Source organism: Balaenoptera physalus (assembly GCF_965194825.1).
Source record: "Balaenoptera physalus genome assembly, chromosome: 10".
NCBI classification, from domain to species: Eukaryota; Metazoa; Chordata; class Mammalia; order Artiodactyla; family Balaenopteridae; genus Balaenoptera; species Balaenoptera physalus.
This window is the reverse complement of record NC_138889.1, coordinates 108,105,469-108,120,344: the sequence shown is the minus strand read 5'-3', so window position 1 is coordinate 108,120,344 and position 14,876 is coordinate 108,105,469. Positions and strand designations below refer to the sequence as shown.

General features: G+C 47.2%; 1 protein-coding gene across 22 annotated transcripts in view; it reads right to left on the bottom strand.

Annotated features, from left to right (window-relative positions):
* Window positions 1–7,940, bottom strand: part of LOC309668429 (RNA-binding protein 14) — a 50,394-nt gene extending 42,454 nt beyond the window's left edge. For 3 of the 22 annotated variants that reach the window (XM_082478214.1, XM_082478213.1, XM_082478228.1), the window contains exon 1: window positions 7,733–7,922. In XM_082478214.1, the coding sequence (XP_082334340.1) occupies window positions 7,733–7,783 (51 nt within the window). In that variant the 5' untranslated portion in view covers window positions 7,784–7,922. Of the gene's footprint in view, window positions 1–498; window positions 1,964–6,966; window positions 7,367–7,466 lie in introns of those variants that run through there. The other 19 variants (XM_082478216.1, XM_082478215.1, XM_082478218.1 and 16 more) reach the window with 15 other exon arrangements.
* Window positions 7,941–14,876: the final 6,936 nt, after the last annotated feature.

Genomic DNA, 14,876 nt, shown 5'->3' with positions numbered 1-14,876 from the left:
TGGGCCCTGCAGAGAAAGACCTTGGTTGTTTACCAACAGAACGGCGGACGAAAGCAAGGTCCCCAACTTCCCAAAGAGTGGACGCACCACATACACCCTGCCTTCAGCCAGTGACTGCCAAAGGGACTACTCTTTCAAACCCACCCCCACCAAAGGCCAGGACAACCACGTAACAGGCTTAAGGATCCTTCAGACAGTGGGAAAGACTATGGGCCACAATCTTGCAGGCAGCAGCTCCAATAGCACTTGGGCCAGCCTTGACAGGTGACACTTTTCCCAGCCTGACTAGCTGGTACCACCCCAGTCTGAGCACTATGCTCCACTTGAACCCTGGTGACCAGGAAAGTTCACAGACATCACCCCCCTCAGCTTCTGGACATCCCACAGGAGTAGAGAAGACCAAGGGAGGGGCCGATGGCTCCAGTTTCCCTCCCATGCCAACCTCAGCCCCTTGCCCTGAGCCCCAGCTGGGGGCAGAGGCGGGGGGGCATACAGTACCTTTTCGACATGGCGACAGCCTTTTTGTACGGATCGTCGTAGCTGGCCCGGGGTGGGGAGAGGCGCGTACGCTCATAGGGCGGCGGGGTGCTGTTGGCGTTGGCAACGGCCCCCTGGGACATGGACAGGTAGGCTGCAGACGGCTGACCTGCCCCATCGTAGGCATTGCCCGGCTGGCCACGGTAGGAGGCAGCAGCCTGAGGATGCTGCTGTGCAGCATAGGAAGCAGCCAATGAGGCTGACGACTGAGTGCGGTAAGGAGCTGCCAGGGTGGCAGAAGGTTGGGCCCCGTAAGCAGCTGCAGCACCATAGGAGCCAGTGGCCGCAGCAGCTGACTGAGCCCCATACGAGCCTGAAAGGCCCATTGATGCTTGAGCCCCGTAACTATTCAGCTGGGTCTGAACAACTGGCTGGGCCCCATAGGAGCCAGCCATTGGGGTAGCGGCTTGCGCAGCATACGCAGCTGGCTGGCTAGCATAAGCAGCAGCTGTAGCTGGTTGCGCCACATAGGCAGCAGGTTGGGAAGAATAGGAAGCAGCCTGTTGTGCAGCGTATGGGGCAGACTGGGCATTGTAAGAGGCCGAAGGCTGGGCACTGTAAGAAGCTGCCTGGGCCCCATAAGCTAGTGAAGAGGCTGCAGACTGGGCCCCATAGGAGGCTGCCTGGGCCCCATAGGAGCCTAGGGAGGAAGCTGCTCCCTGGGTGTTGTAGGAGGAGGCAGCCGCACGAACGCCATAGGAAGAGGCAGCCTGCGCCCCATAAGAGGATGGCTGGTTACCATAGGAGGCAAGGGAGGAGCCCTGAGCCCCATAGGAGTTGAGCGAAGAAGCCGCAGCTGGCTGACCCCCATAGGAGGAGAGGGCCGAGGCCGAGGGCTGGGCTCCACCATATGGACCAAGCGAGGAAGCTGCGGCAGACTGGGAGCTAGGACTAGCCAGCTGGCCCCTGTAAGGGGCCCCAAGGGAAACAGAGGGCTGAGCGCGGTAAGAGGCTGCCTGGGCTGTCATGGGCTGAGTCCGATAACCGACACCCAAAGAGGCAGAAGGCTGGGCCCTGTAGGCAGCGCCCAGTGACACTGAGGGCTGGGCCCGGTAGGTGGCTGGCTGGGCCGTCAGAGGAGCCACATACGAGGCTCTGGGAGGTGAACGGCGCAGGGGGCTGCGGTCGCGACCAAAGAAGGGTGGTGTAGGCTGACGGGCTTGCCCATCAAAGCCACCAGTGCTGTTGCCAAAAGCCTGCTGGTAGTCGAAGGTGGCAGAGAAGCCACCAGTTCTGGGGAATGCCGTATCCCCAGCCCCCGGTTTCTTGGTCTTGTCCCCAGACTGGATAGCCAGGCCAGGCCCCTTCTTCTGACCCTTGGTTGAGAGTTCCACGTTGATGCGCTTGCCCTTCACTTCTTTGCCGTTGAGCTGCGCGATGGCGGCTTTGGCATCTGCTTCCTTCTCCATGTGAACAAACGCGTAGTCTGATAAAGCAGCAGACAGAGGGTTAGCAATTAGGGGGGCAGGGCATGCTACCTGATGGGTCCCAAACTGGACACACCAACAGCACCCAGCTGTTGCCAGCTACCTCCAGGCCTCCAAACCTTCCTCTCCAGGAGTAGGTCATAAAATGTGGCTCCCATATAACAAAGCTTCTGACTGTCCCAAGCAGGCAGCTTTGTCTATGGCTTTCTTCCCATTCTCCCCGTTCCCCCTGCCACCTCACCCAACTTCCTGGTGAGAGAGGAAAGAGCAAAGATGAACAGCAACACAGGATAAAAATCTTCACATCTCCTGTAAGTATAAACGAGCAGACAAAAAGCAGAAAGCATTCCTGGATCACTCAATTACTCAGTATTGTCTATCCCAAGATCACCAAACACTACTGTTCACCTTTGAGGCTTAACTCTCAAACACTGGAAATGACCACTTATGTCTTGGAATGACCCGTGTCTCAGCCCAGGGTCCAATTAAGGCAGGAGAGCTACACTGCGATGCACAGTCCATGAAATTCCTCCAGTATGATCTCCCCTTTTCCCACAGTACTTCCCAGTTTTCAAAGCACTTCCATGCACAGGACCTCATTTGGGCCTCACAACAATCCCAGGAGGCAGGCAGAGCAAAGGATCATTATCCCATTTTACAGGTGGGCAAACACACTCAGAGAATTTATATGGCTTGCCGCAAAACCGTGTGTCAGACCCAGGAACAGAATCCCAGCTCTCCATGCCTCTTCACTACACCAGTCTACCCCTGAGAAGTCAACGTGTAAGGCAGGATTGTGTATTAAGACTAGACATTTAAGCTGAGAAGGGGAGAAGCTGGACCCCACGTAAGCCAATAAGATGTGGGAATGGAAACTGAGCCTCCTGGCTGAGTTCAGGCTCAAGGCACACACACACGCCCCCCACCCCCAGGCTACATTACATCAGAGGTTACTCATCAAGAGACAGAAATATTCCTTACCCCTTGGGCTTCTGTTCACAGAAAAGATTTGGTTTCTCAGCTTCACAGCAAGAAGCTGCAATTACCGCAGCTAGCAGGCTCTGCTAAGCAGGTTACCCCTCAGGTCCTCATTCAGTCCTAAATGAGCTGTGGTAGGAAAGCCTCTAAGACAGGATGTTGATCTCAAAGTCCTACTCATCTACCATACAGAACAAGGAAACTTTAGGAAAGGAAGTAATAGGAAGAAATTCTTGTTCACATCCAAATTCACAAACCACAATGGTGCAAGCAGAATCTGAAGAACAATGAAAAAGGTCATGCTGGTGTTAAGTAAGGCCATGCACTTAACCCCATCTGAACCTGTGGCTACTTTTAAAGTCCAAGCACCAGGACCCCATCTCTCTCACATCACTTTAGGAAATGAATTACCTAGATGAAATTACTAAGGTTCCATTCTTGATAAGAAATCCTTTTAAATGGCCTCTAAACAAGTGTCCTAATTTCTAGAAACTTTCATATTGGGATGCCCTCTCTAGCTGTTCCTATAAAGCAAGCCATTTTCCTGGATGTACGGCAATGCCACCAATGTGACTCTCATACAAATAAGAATAAAAATAATCAACAGGTAGAAGTCAGAAGTGCAGTATAGCAAAAGGAATCCTGGGGCTAGGCGCTAAAATGCCTCCGCTGAAGATCCAGTTCACTGACTTGCTGTAAATTCTTACGGAACTTACAATTTATTTCTCCATCTGACAATCTGTCCTACCCACCTCAGAGTTAGAAGATTCAAATGAGATGATAAAAATGCCTTGTAGAAAGGCCGCGATAGTGAGAGGCCCGCACACCGTGATGAAGAGTGGCCCCCGCTTGCCACAACTAGAGAAAGCCCTCGCACAGAAACGAAGACCCAACACAGCCATAAATAAATAAATAAATAAAATTTTTTAAAAAATGCCTTGTAAAGTATAAATAGCTATATAATGATAAAAATCATGATAATCATTCAAGCCTAGGAATAACCACAGGCTTAGTTCCCTACAGATATGATCTTTCATCTCTAATAAAACACAAGAGATACAGTATCATCTGTAAATGCAAATTTGGAACTAGTCAGAGACGATAAAGGAACAAAATGAAGTATCATAACTCTGTCTTCACACCCCTATGGCCAGAACCTGATTCTTCATCTACCAATTGCAAAAAGCGAAAAGTGTTCCTTGCGGCCTAGCCACAGGGCACCAGAACTGTCCTCTCATCTCTCACCTCCAGTTTGGGTACAGTGAGCTAAAAATCAATGCTGGTGGTCCCAGATCTCGTTAAAAGCAAAGGCTGAGCTGACCCTACCACCAGAAGAATGCAATGGCCAGCAGAAAGCAAGAGTGTAGGCAGATTAAAGGGAATTAAAAAAAAAAAAAACTTTCAGGCACTATGAGGGAATATTAAGGAACCATACTACATTCCTGGTTAACTTATCCACAAATTCCTAGGACTGGAATAAGCTAGGAAAAAACACCCAACAAAAACTTTCAGTGGGTTTACAAGAGCAATAGGACGTCACGTTATCTACTCCCTACGCCCTACTTGGCTGGGTTTTATTAAGAGACCAACTTGTGAAACTTGAAAACTGAGATTTCATGTGTACAATTCAACTGACCACACAGATAAGCTATATAGCTGATAAAAAGAAAGCCATCAGATACAATTATATCCAATTTATATCAGAGAGTTTCTAAGCCTGATACTGGAGGGAAGTGCGAATAAGTTGTCCAGCTGACTCCATCACATGAGGGCTAACTAACCCTTATCACAGTGAGCAGCTAAACCCAGACCTAGCCCTACCGAAGATGCCCGGGAACCTAACTACTCCTAGGACAATAAAGAAAAACCAAAGATCTAGCAAACTCCAGGGACCCACCTGCCTAGAGAGGTAGTTCAAGGAAACAGTGACCCCCGAAGGAAATCCATCGCATTTAAAGAGACTAGCAGGCAATGATTTACAGAGCTATCCTAATGGTCTGGTGACATCACAATTCCTCCAGTACCAAAGTTAAGAGAATCCAGAAAAATGAGTTTTCCTTTTCTCAGAAGAGTAAAAAATTCTAATTTGAAACTACAGAGCTGTATGTAGGAGGAAAGAATGGCCACCCACAACAAAGGAAAGGAAACAGTTTCCTATTCTGCCTTTCAGACTTCTCATGAAATCTAAACGGTTCCTAAAGCTGTCAGCAACTCTCAGACTTCATCCTTGAACACCCAACAGAATGTAGCTGTGGAGAGTGGTTACAATCTGCTGTTGCTATGGAAATTTTTACTCTACAAATCATATCTAAGCTCCTGGAACCAAGCAACTACGTTATTCCCCCTGTTAAATAAAACGGAACTGGCTGTCCTGTGCAGTGCCAAGCTTCTGTGCTTTTCAAAGACCTGACAACCAACACAAGATGACTCAGTCAAGTGCCCATTCCCAGACCAAGAAATAAGTAAGCTATTTATAAAACCAGAGCCAGTCTCTTCTACTACATTCCCAACTTAAAAACTTCATTTTCCTTCACTCCAAATAGAAAGGCATCAGTGGAGAATATGATCCTCAAATCTTTACCACAGTCCCTTACATCAAAGTATTATCAGGCACTCTCTTACATATCAGCATAACTACAAACAACAACTAACCACCACTCCCTAAGGAAGTCAGTGCATCTCTGCCAATCAAATGTTCGCAAAGGGACAAAATGCGCAAAACTTTCACTCTAACTTTCACAAGAAAACAGCCAGGAGTTCTAAAAACCACATGCAGTTACACACTTCACCCCACCCCCCCACTGTCACTTGGTGTCAGTCCCAAGCATATTCAGGCAAATTTTTAGCTTTCTCTACCAACCCAAAGGAGGCTTCTCGACCAATGAGTTCCATAGAGACTGTCCCCTCAGATGTAAGTTTCTAGACTCCCAATCTAGTAGCCACCCGTTCTAAAAACCACACCAAAAAATGTAATAGGTCAATCAAACACGGAACTCTCATAATGAGTCATATACATTTCCTGGCCAGGCCCCAATCTGATGCCCTTCCCACTCTTTCACTCTAAATAAAAGCAAAAATTCATGCACCATACAGCCTGCCTCATCAGAGCACCCAGCAGGAAAGCCTGATTCCAGATAGTCATGAATTTGCATAGCCTGAGTTGAGGAAAACAAAATGCAGTATTAACGCAGAAGGAATTACTCCTAGTGGTGGAGACTGCAACCCTCACACTTCCCCCAGTTACGGAAAGGATGAGGAATGATCCAAACGATGTATCTTGGTGGAAATGAATAAGCACCTGCTCCCAAATTTATTTACTATCCTCAAAACTTCTCACACAGGGTATGAGCAGCTATGAATCCAACACCAGGAGCAAGGGATCAGATACTCACTCCCAGGTTGCGTCCCTGAAGACAGCAAGGCAAAGTTAACTCTGATCTGTTCCCAAGTGGAACAGAAACTGGCCACATACACAAGGGCTATACCTCCAAATCTTGCCAACAAAAAAGAAAAAGAGCTTAGGGATAAGAACCCAGACTATGAAAAAAGTCAACTAAGTCCCAAAAAGGAGGTCAGGCCTAAATTATGGTGATATATTCTTCTCGAAGGCAAAGTAGGGATCTACCCTGACAATCAGACTACTCAAGCAAAGATGACTATTAAGTCCCCACGTCCCGCTCAGAGTGTGCCCCCTTGCAAAATCACCAAGTTTCTAAAAGGATACTGCCCTAGGGCACCGCCTTGACCAGTTAGTTGCTCAGAAGAGGCCGTTTCATAAAACAAGCCTTCGTCCACATGCGAAAAGTCGGGGTTTCTAGTTTATAGATGTAAAATCGATCCCAAAGGAAAAAAAAAGTTTGAGGGAGTTGGAAAGCACAGAATTGCCACGCCTAACAATACTGAAAGGCCAAAGTGGTTAGGAAGGGGCCCCTCCTGTACCCACGAGTAACTATACCCATCAGCAGACCCACGCCACACAATACTAAAAGATCCCAGCCCAAGAAACTTCCAAGGGCCCCGTTACCTTCCGCTCGGGAGCATTCATCGAGAGGGAACACGACGGTGGCCTTGGGGGGGGGGGTTCAGCCCCCACCTTTTCCCTTTTCCCTTGCTCTGACAGACTTCTGGAGAGGAAGTGGGGAAGTGGCGAAATCTTCCCCGCTCCATGATCCGGCTTGTGCCCGTCACTTCCCAATTTCCGCTCGGTGCCAGGCCCAGGAGCCCAGTGGAAGGCGCGCCCCCGGTACCCTCCCAAGTCTCTCAGGCGCGTCCCCGGCCCCGTAGCTCGGCTCACAGTGGCCGCCGCACCCACCCAGAGCCGCTTCCTCCCATTTGGTTAATGGTGCCTGGACCGCACGGGAGGAGGGTGGCTCTACCCAACGCGCCCCCAACACCTCCGGCCTCACTCCCGCGGACTTCCCCCCGCCCCCACCGCCAACCGCGCAGTGACCGACCCCCGGGAAAGGGGCGTGGCTAACAAGCAGAGTGCCCCGAGCGCGCCCGCGCCCGCGCGCCCGCCTCCACATTACCTTTCACCACGTCACACTCGATGACGCGTCCGCGGCGCTCGAAGAGGCTGCGCAATTCCTGGCTCGTGCACGCAGCCGATACATTGCCCACGAATATCTTCCAAGTGTTAAGAGGCCGTGGGCGCGACATCTCCACCACGAGCGCGCGCCCCGGCCGCAGCTCGTGGCCATGCAGGGCCTCGATGGCGCGCAGCGCGCCCGCGTTCTCGCGCATGTGCACGAAGGCGAACTGTTTCATGACGGCGCAGCTCATGACCGTACCGTAGGGCGCAAAGAGAGCTGCCAGCTCCTCCGGCGTCGTATCCGCCCCATCGACGTTTCCCACGAATATCTTCATTTTTCCGCCGCAGCCGCCTTCCCGGAGAGCCTGGACCTCTCCTCCAGCGACAGGCGAAACGTCTGACCCGCCGGCAGTCCTCCCCAGGAATGGCTGGCGACCGAGAACCCCGCCGCGCAGGCGCTCTGACCTAGCCAATCGGAACCCAGATCCCGCGTGCCCTGCAGCCAATCAGAGAGGCTGAGAGAAAATGCACTCAGGCGCAGCCAATCCCAGAGGGCCTGGAGCCCGCTCGTTAGCGGAGGGGGTGGGAGAGGGACGACTGCGCGCGACCAACCGCCACTGCCCGGGGGAGGGGGAAGAAGGGCTGGAGAGGGGGATCCGCGTGCGAGGAGTGCAGTGGCTGCTGAGAGGCCTAGTCAGTGAGGCGGCCTCTGGCCTGGGTGGGGCCGGGATCGGCGGGCCCCAAGAAAAAACTTTGTTCAGTCGGGAGTCAGAGCCTCTCCCATTCTGGCAACCTAGGCCAAACCCGCGCCTAGAGGTGGCGGCGAGTGTCCACGGGAAGGCCCGGCCTGGCGGGAGAAAACAGGACAGACGCCTTCCTTCAGCAAACGACTTCCAGGACTGCCGCCTGTGGTCTGAGGGGACCCTGAGAGGCATCTGCCCTGGAGAAACCCTCGTGCCATTAATTTATTCTTTGGAAACACGTTCCCTCAGGTTGCTGAGGTCCTGGCAGACGCTGGAGACGCTGAAAAATCAATAAGAGCCCGCCTCTCCCTTTTATGGACTTTGCAAACGAGGAATGAGATACATATCTCTGGTGTATGTTTGAAATTTTCCACAGTAGAAAGTTTAATAAAATAGGAAATTAAGTCAAAAGAACGGTCCTTGAGAGGGTAAAAATTGAGCCTTTAAATAAAAGAGGAAAAACTTCAAAACTGATGGTTGTACGTATGTAAATAAAAAGATTTCGCATGGCAGAAGACGTCAAAAACAAGAACATGTGACAAGTTCAGGGAAATGTTTGCTTACAAGTTCATTCTACAAATTTTGAGAACCTACCCTGTGGGGCAGGACCAAGGATAAAGCAGTGAACAAAAAGTTACAAAAATCCCGACCTTGGAGCTTATATCATGGTGGGGAGAGACAGATAATAACAAGTAAAACATGTAGCCTGCTAGGTAGTGATAAAGACTTGAAGTAACTGAGGGAGCAGACAAGCCATCCTCTGGGGGGAATCATTCCAGCGTGAAAGTACATGTCAGGAAGTCCTGGGGCAGGAGCATGTCTGTCCAAGGAATCACAAGCTAGTATGGCTGGAGGGGGGAACAGAGTGAATAATAGAGCATAAGGATGGAGAGGGGGTGTAGCACCTTGTGGGCCATTGAAGTAATTTTGGCTTTCACTCTTAGGCCGGAAGTCTAGAGAGCAGAGGGGTTCATCTGATATGACTTATCTTTCATAGTTTTATAAGTATCATTCTGGCTGCTATTGAAATGGGTAAAAACAAAGAGAAAACAGTCATTTGCTCAGAACAATTATCACTATGGCAAAAATCCAGGAGAGAGGGACTTCCCTGGAGGTCCAGTGGTTAGGACTCTGCACTTCCCCTGCAGCGGGGTTGGGTTCAATCTCTGGTTGGGAAACTAAGAACCCTTATGCAGGGAGGGAGGGAGATGCAAGAGGGAAGAGATATGGGAACATATTGTATATGTATAACTGATTCACTTTGTTATAAAGCAGAAGCTAACTCACCATTGTAAGGCAATTATACTTCAATAAAGATGTTAAAAAAAAAAAAAAAAAAAAGAACACTTATGCAGCACGGCCAAAAAAAAATCCAGGAAAGAGATGATGGTGACATGGATCAGGGTGGCTGCAGTAGAATTCAGGGGAAGTGCTCAGATTTGGATATAGTAGTTTGAAGGTAGAGCCAACAGAATGTGCGATCATATGTGAGTTGTGAGAAAAGTCAAAGATGACGCCAGGTAAATGGAGACATGGAGTTGCCATTTATTGAGATAGGGAACATTGTGGATGACCAGGACATAATAAGTTGTTTTTTTGGTTTTTTGTTTGTTTTTGTTTTTGGCCATGCATCTCCACTTGTGGGATCTTAGCTCCCCGACCAGGGATCAAACCCAGGGCCACAGGAGTGAAAGCATGGAGTCCTAACCACTGGACTGCCAGGGAGTTCCCTGGACATAATAAGTTTGAGATTCCTCTAAGTCATCAAGTGGAGATACCAATGGGCAATTAGATATGTGTCTGGAGTTCAGGGCAGAGGTCTGGGCTGAAGATACAAATTTGTGAGTCTAAAGAGTTAATATCTATACTGTACAAAGAACTCCTACAAATTGATAGGAAAAAAAGATGAGATAAATATGCCAAGGATGCTAACTGGTAATTTTACAGGAAAAGAAGTACAAATAGCCAATAAACAAGAAACTTCATTGCTAGTCAGGGAAATGCAATTTCCTGAGAAAATGAGAACGTTTTCGCTCCTCAGATGTGCAAAAAAAATCAAAAGATTTATATCTGTTGGTGGTAAGGGTGTGAGGAAATTACACTCACAGATTGTATCTATGAACTACATATGTAGTGTGAACTCTACATCCTTCTTGGTAAGTATTCTGCCAATATCAAAACTTTAAATGTAGTGAGCTGGGATTTCCCTGGTGGCGCAGTGTTTAAGAATCCACCTGCCAATGCAGGGGAGATGGGTTTGATCCCTGGTCTGAGAAGATCCCACATGCCATGGAGCAACTAAGCCCGTGAGCCACAGCAAGAGAAGCCAGCACAATGAGAAGCCCCTGCACCACAACAAAGAGTAGGCCCCTCTTGCCATAACTAGAGAAAGCCCGCACGCAGCAATGAAGACCCAACGCAGCCAAAAAATAATAAATAAATAAATAAATTTAGTGAGCCTTTAACATAGTAATCCTGCTTTGGAAATCTAGCCTACAGAAAACTCATCAATAAGGATATTGGTATAAATTTATTTATTGTAGCATTGTTTGTAGTAGCAAGCAGTGGAAGCAACCTGAATGTCCATAAATAAGGAAATATTGACTTATGATGGAATATTATGTTGCTATTAAAAATAGGTCAGGGGACTTCCCTGGCGGTCCAGTGGTTAAGACTCTGCACTTCCACTGCAGGGGGCACAGTTTCCATCCCTGGTCAGGGAACTGAGATCCCACATGCCCCGAGGCCAAAAAAAACAACCTCTAAAAATAAAAATAGGTCAGAATCTATTGGCATGGAAGGATGACCATAATTTAAGAGGGAAAAAATGTAATTATATAACATTACATCTTTCTAAGCTGTAGGTGAAAAAAACCTCAATATAATACACATACATTTTTTCAGCAAAGAAAAATAATATCGGTTACCTCAATGGGATGAGATGGGGGTTAATTTTTTTACGCTTTTCTGTATCATTAGACTTTCAACAATGAGCATCTAATTCTTTTATAATTTAAAAAAGTACACTATAAGGAGGAAAAGAGGGGCACCATTTTGATACCACTCTGATATATTCACAAATCCAAACTGCTGGCACTATTCTCAGAGCAGGGTATCAGCAGGCCTCTGGACACCCAGGGCACATAGTCTTTTAAAAGGATTCGTGGTGGCAGTTCCATGTTTGTTCCAAAAAATCCTGGGTTTAGAGTCAGAACACTGCAATAGAAATATAATGTGAAACCCATATGTGCTTTTAGTTTTTCTGGTATCCACTTTAAAATATAAAAAGAAACAGGTAAAATTAACAATATATCTTATTTAACCCAATATTTCCAAAAAAATATTCTTTCTTCATGTTATCAATATAAAAATTCTTGATAAGATATTTTACATTCTTTTCCTTCAACTAAGTCTTTGAAATACATTGTGTATTGTACACTTACAGCACATCTCAATTTGGACGGGCCACATTTCAAGGGTTCAGTATGTAGCCACATGTGGCCAGTGGCTGCCATCTTAGCTAGTGCAGGTTTAGCCCTCTTCTTGAAATGGCCTTTAGATCCTGAAGAGACATCCTTTGGAGAAGCAAAACTTCAACGTTGGGGATACATGTGATTTTTTAAAATAGCCCTATATTTTTCAGAGCCAAGTGTGAGGAATGAGGATTAGCAGGAAGATCAAGCTCAGAAATATCCATCAACAAATAGTCTCAGAGCTGCCTAGGATTCTTCAGGATGAGCCAGGCCAGTCCAGGCTGACCCAAACCCTTTAAAGGTCAGAGACTCAGAGTATCCATTAAGGCTGCATCAAAAATACTTCGTTGTTTATAAATAAAATAATAAATAGATAAAACAAATTACGTTCTAATTATAAACACATTTTTCACCTACAAGGACATCTCAGTTAATTATATTAACAAACCAAAAACTTCTTGGTTTAGTTGGTGACTGTAGTAGGCCAAAGATATCAGTTCCTAATCCCTAGAACCTGTAAGTATTACCATATTTGGAAAAAGGGTCTTTGCAGATGTGATGAATTTAAGGATCTTGAGATGGGGAGATGATCCTCGATTACTTGATTAGGCCCTAAATGCAAGTACCTGTATCCTCAGAAGAGGGAGACAGAGGCAGACTTGGCACAAATACACAGAAGGAGAAGGTGATGGGAAGACAGAGCGGGGAGAGTTTTAAAGATGCTGGCCTTGAAAGTCGGAGCGATTGGCCGCAAGCCAAGGAATGCCAGCAGTCATCAGAAGCTGGGAGAGGCAAGGAATGGCAAGGATTTTTCCCTAGAGCCTCCAGAAAAACTGTGGCCCTGCTGACACCTTGATTTCAGCCCAGTAGTACTAATTTTCAACTTCTGGCTTCCAGAACTGTAAGAGAATAATGATCTCTTTTAAGCCACCCAGTTTTTGGTAATTTGTTACAGCAGATACGGGAAACAAATAGAGTTGTAAATTTTTGAAATTCCCCTAATTTCATTCATTAGAAGGGGATTTTTTTTTTTAATGGCAGTATTGTTTTTATTTATTTATTTATTTATTTATTTAGGCTGTGTTGTGTCTTCGTTGCTATGCACGGGCTTTCTTTCTAGTTGTGGCGAGCGGGGGCTACCCTTCGTCGCGGTGCGTGAGCTTCTCATTGCAGTGGCTTCTCTTGTTGCAGAGCACGGGCTCTAGGCGTGTGGGCTTCAGTAGTTGTGGCACGCGGGCTCAGTAGTTGTGGCTCGCGGGCTCTAGAGCGCAGGCTCAGTAGTTGTGACGCACACGCTTAGCTGCTCCGTAGCATGTGGGATCTTCCCGGACCAGGGCTCGAACCCGTGTCCCCTGCATTGGCAGGCGGATTCTTAACCACTGTGCCACCAGGGAAGTCCCTTTTTTTTTTTTAATTTATTTTTATTTATGGCTGTGTTGGGTCTTCGTTTCTGTATGAGGGCTTTCTCTAGTTGTGGCAAGCGGGGGCCACTCTTCATCGCGGTGCGCGGGCCTCTCACTATCGCGGCCTCTCTTGTTGCAGAGCGCAGGCTCAGTAATTGTGGCTCACGGACCCAGTTGCTCCGTGGCATGTGGGATCTTCCCAGACCAGGGCTCGAACCCGTGTCCCCTGCATTGGCAGGCAGCTTCTCAACCACTGCGCCACCAGGGAAGCCCTAAATTGTTTTTTTAACAACACAAATGAAGATATTTTCACAGCATGGACTCATAGTATCTTGTTCCGAACTTTTCCCCTTTCGACCCCCTTCCTTCCTGCTCTCCACCCTGTCCTATGTAAGGGTGTGAAAAGCGGAGGCTTGGGGCTGTGGTAGCAGTCACCCTGCAACCAAAATGGGAGGTGGGTGCTAAGAGAAACATACTGGTCAGGGTGACACAGTGTCCTGACACCACCGAGCCACTGGACCGGCTCTGAATCCTCAAACCTCTAGACTGCTTATCTTATGAGATAATTGAATGTCTTAATTGCTTTGACCCCTATTAGGACTCTTGCTACTTGCAGCAGAATTCATCCTAACATAGAATTCAACAGACAGTATCAAAACTGCAAGTAAGAAAAAGCAATACATTTCCCTGGTGATTAGCGATAAATTGCTTTGCTAATCATCAGGGAAATGCAAATCAAATCACCTTGATTTATCACCTCACACCTCTCAGAATGGATATCATCAGAAAGAACACAGGGAATTCCCTGGAGGTCCAGACGGGTGGTGGGAATGTAAATTGGTGCAGCCACTGTAAAGAACAGTATGGAGGTTTCTCAAAAAATTAAAAATAGAACTACCTCATGACCTAGCAATTCCACTCCTGGGTATATATTGGAAAAAAACAAAAACACTACTTGGAAAAGATACATGCACCCCAACGTTCACAGCAACATTATTTACTATTGCCAAGATATGGAAGCAACCTACATGTCCCTCAACAGATGAATGGATAAAGAAGATATGATATATATGTACAATGGGATACTACTCAGCCATAAAAAAGAACAAAATTCTGCCATTTGCAGCAACATGGATGGACTTGGAGGGCATTATACTAAGAAATAAGTCAGAGAAAGATGAATACTGTATGCTTATATGTGGAATCTAAAAAATACAACAAACTAGTGAATATAACAAAAAAGAAGCAGACTCACAGATACAGAGAACAAGCTAGTGGTTACCAGTGGGGAGGGGGGAGGGGCAGTACAGGGCTGGGGAAGTGGGAGGTACAAACTATTGCGTGTAAGACAGGCTACAAGGATGTAGTGTATAACACAGGGAATATAGCCAATATTTTGTAATAACTTTAAATGGAGTTGAGAACTAAATTATTGCCTGCCATATCAGTAAACAAAGGATTTCACAGCCATCAGCCATCACATTACCCCCGTTTCAGTGAGCCCAGACACTTGCATCTTCCCATATATAGAAAAGTGGTAAATTCCTTAACTTGAGATATCTGGTTTTCTTTTATTATCAAGTAATCTTTTGAGGTTCTGACTACATTGGCTCTGTTGCAAAAACTCCTATGTATCCTGGCTCTTCCCCCTTTCTCTTTGGAGCAGTCTCTCAGAGTTATTTGAGATGCTATCTCATGGGCTTGAAGTCCTAAGAATGTCTGCCGAATAAAATATAACTCTCAGGAATTCCTGGCGATCCAGTGGTTAAGACTCCATGCTTTCA